The 6681-nt window shown below is 40.5% G+C and overlaps 1 protein-coding gene across 1 annotated transcript; it reads right to left on the bottom strand.

The window, feature by feature from the left end:
* Window positions 1-1516: 1516 nt before the first annotated feature.
* Window positions 1517-4274, bottom strand: LOC109416096 (serine/threonine-protein kinase fused). The gene is made up of 4 exons (XM_019690065.3): window positions 4012-4274; window positions 1866-3940; window positions 1676-1805; window positions 1517-1604 (listed from the first exon to the last, which is right to left on the bottom strand). Exons 1-4 carry the CDS (start codon window positions 4120-4122, stop codon window positions 1539-1541), a joined length of 2382 nt encoding a protein of 793 aa, XP_019545610.2. The 5' UTR covers window positions 4123-4274; the 3' UTR covers window positions 1517-1538.
* Window positions 4275-6681: the final 2407 nt, after the last annotated feature.

Here is a 6681-nt window from a genome sequence, read left to right as displayed (position 1 = left end):
TCAACTAATCGTTGGAAGAATTATTGGATAATTCATGGGGAAACACCTAGAGAAATTCCCCGAGATATCTCTGAAGAAATTCCTGGAAGAATTTCATGAGAACCTTCTTGAGGAATTTTTAATGTATTAAAGAAAATTGAAATTTGTGGAGGAATTTCTCAAAAAAATACTATCGTTTTTTCTAACGAACTTCCAAAGTAGTTTTCAAGGAAACCCCTGAATAAATTTGTAACGAACACCCTTGAGGAGTTTCTAAAAGAATCCATGGTGGAATGTTTCAAGCAAAAGAACGCAAAGAACAGAAGATACGAGAAGAAGTCCTGCTGAATTTTTCGAAAATCAAAGCCCTGGAGGAACTGTTTCAGGAATCATTGAGTTTATTTCTGAAGGAAAGAATTCATTTTTAAAGGAATCTCCAAAGGAATACCTGAAAGAGCTGAAGAATTCTCTCCAGATAGTCCTAGAATAAGTTATTGAGAACATCCCTGAGAAGTATGAAGCAATAAAGCACTTCAAAAACTCCTGAAGATCCTTCCGGTTAAATGTCTACATAAATTCCTGAATAAAGGTCTGAATACATCACAACATGAATTTATGAAGCAGTCCTTGGAGAACTTGGAGCAACGTTTGGGAAAATCCCTGAAAGAACTTCTAGAAGAATGTCTTGAGAATTTTCTAGAGAAATGTCTGGAGTTATGCCACGGATTAATTCGTGTAGGAGTTTCAGAAGAAATTACTGTGGAAATCACTGTCATAATTATTGATGGCATCACAGGAAAATATATGGAGGAATGCCTTAAAGGATCTCTGGAGGAATTCCTGCAAGAATTTCTAAAAGAGTCCCTGAAAAAAAGCTAACATCCATAGTATCTCGCAAGATATCTCGAGAAATCTGCGAAGAAACATTTGGAGAATTTCCGTCTAGAAATGCTTCTTGTTATCTTGTAAGAAACTGTAAAGAAATATCAAATCAAGACAATCTCTGGAGGATTTTTTTGGAAATACTCTAGAAGAATCAAAACAAAAGAATTTCCAAAGAAATTACTAGTGAAATTCCCGTAGAAAAAAATGTGAATTTTTTTGAGAAACTCTCAAAAAAAAAAAAAGTGCCAAGGAAAATTTCTGGAGGAATCTCTAGAGGAACTCTTGGACAAATTTTGCAAATCATCAGTGGTGGTGTTGGAGGAGGTTGACTAATATTTCTTGTTAACTGCTAAATTGTGGTAGCTCATCAATAGATCAAAAACCAAAAGTACAAATTGAACTTTTTCCACCTCAACAGAAAGGTAATTGGAGCCATTTGCAAATTGAAGAACATTGATAGTGAACATTTAAGTGACCCTTGTGGAAAAAGAAGCGTGCCCACGCCTAAAAAATGGAACTTCGGAAAACCAATATGCATTTGAAATACTATTAAAATGAAGGCATGTCTTTTACATGATATCTTCGAAGAACCTCGAAATCATCATAAAGATCTTGGGAAATGTGATATCTTCTCTAGTGTTAACCAATGTAAACAAATTCACTCAACCGTTTATTCAACTTGCCGCGTCCGCAGTTATGAAGGAAAGGTATTTAAACTCATCCAATGCACATTTCGCTTCCTGTTGATAGAAAAAAGAGTTCAACCATTAGAATAGAGATTAAGCAAATCCATCGTATTAAAGTAACTTACCGTATTGATATCCACGTCTTGATCATCCAACAGATACTCCAACGATTCTTTGATCTCGTTGTTCCAATGCTTCTGCAAAGCCAAGCAACTGAAGCGCGCCAAGATCCTCAACAGCATGCACGTTCTGTGTCTGCAAATAAAAAAAAGGTTACGACTCGATTCGTACATCTTCATTCCCCAAGATCTTCACCTCAATATGGAATCCCCATGCCGCAACATCTGTATCAGGTTCACATTCTCGTGGAACACTATTTGTTCCACGATCTCCGCATTCTCCGGCAGTTCCCGTAGGGCACAGTTCAGCACGGCCAGAATGGCACAGCTCAGTCGGACGTACTCCTCCGACGATCGAACGGCATTGATAAAGTTCACGAACAGCTCCTTCACACCGAGGATCTCGATCGCGTCGCAGAACTGCTTCAGGAAGTTCTCCCCGGAGTGCACCAGGTAGCAGATCAGATCGTACACTGCGGTTAGAGTTTTGACCTCGTCGCCATCCAGGGACGATAGAAGTCGGATTGAGGAGTTGGAGGTGGTTAAAGGAGTCGGGATTGGGGACGATTGGCTCTCGCTGTTGGACGAGTTGAGCTTTTTGTTGCACAGCAGCTTGGAGGCGTACACCAGGTTAGGGACGAGTTTCAGTTCGGCGTAGACGCTCAGGATGTCGTGAAGAATGGCAGGAGGTGCGTCGATGGCAAGTGGCAGGCTCAGAAGGTGGGCTACATTTTCGATCACTTTGGCACTGGCCCGGCAGTTCCGGAGTGGGGCTACGATAATGCTGACAAAGTTCTGTTGCTTGAGGGAGTCCAGCTCGCCATCGAGGATTTCCTGCATGGATTTCTGCAGGAACACAAGCCATTCTTCGTTTTCGATCGGGGGGTTTTGAGATTCGTCGCAAGAGTCCCAGCCCGGGAGGAGGGTTGGTGTGATTTTTTCAGGTTTCTTGTCGAGTTGCGGAGGTTCTTCGTTTGATTTGTTTGTCATGGTTTGAGCGTTTCGCTCAGATTCTAATCGCACGGAGAAGTTGTCGATGTTTTGGCTGAGTTTCCTCCGTTCTAGTTCTTGGGATTTGAACTTTAGGGACTGATTATGAAGGTTAATGCTATTCAGTCTATTCGCGAGTTCATCGGTTGAGATTATCTTTTGCGCAGTCTTGTCTAACAGAGGGAAGTTGTCGTTGAAGTTGTTCATGACCAGGTTTGGGTTGTCTTCAACGATTTCGGCATTTTCGCCCAAAGGATGATGATATTCAACGGTGAAATCTTCCGGAATAATTGGGCGGAGATCGTCGTTTTCTCTAAACGGACTCTTATCGACCTCCGGCAAACTGGTTCTTCGGATTGACGTCGCTCCGGCATCCTCTGCATCAGTTTCCAAATGCTCCATGTCACTTTGCAGAATGACATTCATACTATCTCTAGAAGAGGCAAGATCTTCTTCGTTCGATCCTTTCGTGGCTTTCGTTGGACGTTTCGTTCCATACTTAACGTACTCGAAGTTTTCGCCGTACATTATTCGATTGGTTTGCTTCCGTTTTTCGTTGCTTTGTGAAGCAGTGAGTGGATTCGTGAAGGGTGACTCCGGTATGTCCTCTTTCAGTATCACAATGTGCCCCTTCACGAATGGGTGGTTTATGATTTGGGACCACGGCATGCGATGACTGGTGTCTCGCTCCAGCAGCCCTTGCACAAACGAAATGCAATTTGATGTAAGAAAACTGGGCCACTTGATGTACTGATTGCGTATTAGTTTCACTAGATGGATCATAGAGGTGGAACTGAACGGAGGTTCTCCAGCAAGCATTTCGTAGATAATACAACCCAGCGACCACAAGTCCGCATTGTGATCGTACGGTTTGGCCTCCAGCAGTTCCGGAGCCATGTAAAGTGGAGTTCCTTTGATAGATGTCAGAACGTGAGTTCCCATCGTCATATTCCTAGCAAATCCAAAGTCGCACAGTTTCGCAGTCTTATTCCGATCCAAGAGGATGTTTTGCGGTTTTAAATCCCTATGCAAAATGCGATGTGAGTGCAGGTAATACAATGCCGACACCAGATCGTACGTGATTTTCTGAGTCTTCGGTTCGCCCAGCGAACCATCCCGTAGCTCACTGTGCAGATCGGTTTTCGCAAATTCCGTGACGGCGATGATTTCGTTCTCCGTTTCGAACGAATCCACCATCCGAATGATGTTTGGATGCTGTAGATTTCGTTGAATTTCACATTCTCCACGGAGGCCTTTCAGCTCCCGTCCCGATCGTCCTCTCTGAAACCATTCGAAAGAACGATTTGTTTATGTTTTTGGTCGCCATTGTTGGCTTTGGGTTGAAATCTTACCTTGCTAATGATTTTCAGTGCGACGGTCGTTTTGCTCTGCTTGTCTATCGCTTTGTATACCTTCCCGAAGGAACCTTCGCCCACCAAATTACTGATGGCATATTTATCCATCGCACAACGAGATCAAATTACTAATCAAAACACTTTGCTCTATTGAGCTTGGAAATTTATCGTTCAACAGGTAAAATGGAGCCACAGATAGTCGGCAAAAAATCCGAACAAATAAAAACATCAACATACGGTCACTCACCGGTCCACCGAATGACAGATCAGCTGTGGTGATACCGGCAATGCGAAAGACGGAACGCAGACTTTTGCGTTTGTGTTGGCACTCACATTCGCACTAGATTCCAATTGGAATCCACGATGTTCGAAAATGGATAAGAGTGCGCGCGAAAGCAGAGCAAGGGATGCCAGATGCTTTGTTTTTATTGTCTGTTTTCGCTACCATGAATTATAGGTTACTTTAAGGACAGACTTGTTAGAATCCCAATATGGCCGCCACAATGGCCGACTTTGGCACCTACTCACGATTTTGAGGGCACAAATCTCTTTCTAAATAAAACCAGCGCACCTGAGCTTCTTTTTTTAAGCTTATTACAAGTGAGCAAAAACAGAATAATTAAATGCATTGTTGTTTGAAGCTTGCTTCTTGAGATTAGTGCGTCTGAAGTTTTGATGCACTGTTGAACCGGGATTTCAAGACGTTTGTCCTTAATACAAGTTAATGATTATTTCGGCATTTAGCGGCAGGTGTGAAAACCAAGGAATTGGCATCCCTATCCCACCAATGCAATGTTTTCGTAGCCAGCATAACAGCGGCTCAAGCGTAGGGCTCAAGCTGACAACCTATCTTTCAACACAGCAGCATAATTTTAATGCGGGGTAAGAAAACAATAAGACCATAACAGTCCCCTGGTGAAAACCCTGTGAATAGAGTAACTAGGATTGAAAAGAGCATGGCGCGTACATAGACAATTGTAGGGTAATAGAGTCTTTATAGTTTTCTCATATTTTTCGAGACATTCCGGCATCTTGATTTGGATTGAACCTAAATATCTCGTCAAAAGGGTGATTGTTTGTAGCTCGTGCAGCAGAAGTCAATGGTAATATGCGCTTATCAGTATTAAAAAATATCAAAATAAACCAAAATAAATAGGTTGCGCCTTATTTTTTTAATTTTAGCCAACTCAAAATTATCAGTAATTCAGAATTTCCGAAAAATTCTCTTCAAGAAATAAACTATTTAAATAATTTAGGATTTTATCCATAATTATCTAACTTTTTTTTCCGAAACTCGAAACCCACAAGAAATTTCGTAAAGTATTTCTTTATAAGCACCCCTTCAATCTTATCATAGAACTTTACGAAATAATAAGCTTGGTTGAATGGCTAAATTTTGTGATTTTTATTCATGGAATATAAAAACAACATGCATCATTTTCTGGATATGCCGGATCCGGTAGAGAAAGAGAAGGAATTTGAAGCACCATATGCTGCTATAGAGTGAAATAACTTAAAATTAATGAATTTTCATTTTCATTTGAACTTCTTTAGGAGTTCCTCCAGGGACATCTTCTGGTCCCTGGAGAAGGTAGAAGGTAGAACCTAGAAGAAGGTATTTATTTCTTCAATAGCTTCTGCAGGAATTCCTTCACGAAGTGCTCAAGAAATTTCTCCTTCGTATATACCTCCATGGACGGATTACGGGTTTCCGAGAGTGAATGTTCCAGGGCTTATTCCAAGAAAAGCTTCAGGAATTCCTCACGCGTTTTTTTATTCAGAAATTTTCACAGATAATTCTATAAGGATGCATCTAAGAATTCCTCCAGAATTTTCCCATTGTTTCCTGCAGTGGCTTCATCATGGATTTCTCCAGAGATTCCTTCAAATTTTCAAAGATTTCACAAATCCCTCCGGGAATTTATCCTGGAATAAATAAAGATTCCTCCAGCGATTGTTCCAGTGTTGTTTTTCGAGGATTTCTTCAGGATTTTCTCCAGGGATTCCCAAAGAACTTTTACCATAAATCCTTTAGGTATTCCTGAGGGTATTCCTTCAAAGATTTATTTCAGGGATTTTTCCATATATTCCTTCAAGAATTCCACAAGAGCTTGTTCCGATGATTCCATCTGAAATTATTCGAAGTAGTTCAGGAGGATTTTTTCCAGGAATTCTTTCAGAAATTTTCACCAAAGATTAAAAAATAAATCCAGAAATTCCTTTAAAGTTTTGTACACTTTAGGATTTTCCTTTAATTATTCGTCCAGAAATAACTGAAGATATGGATTCCTTAACATTTGCTTTCTAGTGATTCCTACAGAATTTTGTCCTGGAATCCGTTTAGAAAACTTCTCTGGGATTTCCTAAGAAATTCCTTATGGGATTGCTTCCGGGGGATTCTTCCTGGAGTTTCTACAGGTATTTTTTCAAGACTTTCTGCTGGGATTTACTAGTTGATTTTTTTGGAATTGTTTGAGGAACAATCCAGGGATTATCTAAAAAATTCCTCCAAGATTTCTTCCAGGAAATTTTCTTGATTTTCCTACCGGACTTCATCCTGTAATTTTACAGGAACTGTTAAAGATTTTCATAGGAATACCTCTAGGGATTACTTCTGAGATTCATCTTGGGGTTTCTTCAGAAATTGCTTCTGCGATTCCTTCAGGA

This window comes from Aedes albopictus, chromosome 1, assembly GCF_035046485.1.
Source record: "Aedes albopictus strain Foshan chromosome 1, AalbF5, whole genome shotgun sequence".
In the NCBI taxonomy this organism is placed as follows: Eukaryota; Metazoa; Arthropoda; class Insecta; order Diptera; family Culicidae; genus Aedes; species Aedes albopictus.
This window is presented reverse-complemented; position numbering and strand designations above follow the sequence as displayed.

Excerpts from the sequence above, each read along its gene's own strand:
- LOC109416096 (XM_019690065.3), bottom strand. The coding sequence starts at position 4,122 with ATGGATAAATATGCCATCAGTAATTTGGTGGGCGAAGGTTCCTTCGGG. Across the intron at positions 3,941-4,011 it reads CACTGAAAATCATTAGCAAG|AGAGGACGATCGGGACGGGA; the intron begins GTAAGATTTCAA and ends GAATGGTTTCAG. Across the intron at positions 1,605-1,675 it reads AAGACGTGGATATCAATACG|GAAGCGAAATGTGCATTGGA; the intron begins GTAAGTTACTTT and ends TTCTATCAACAG.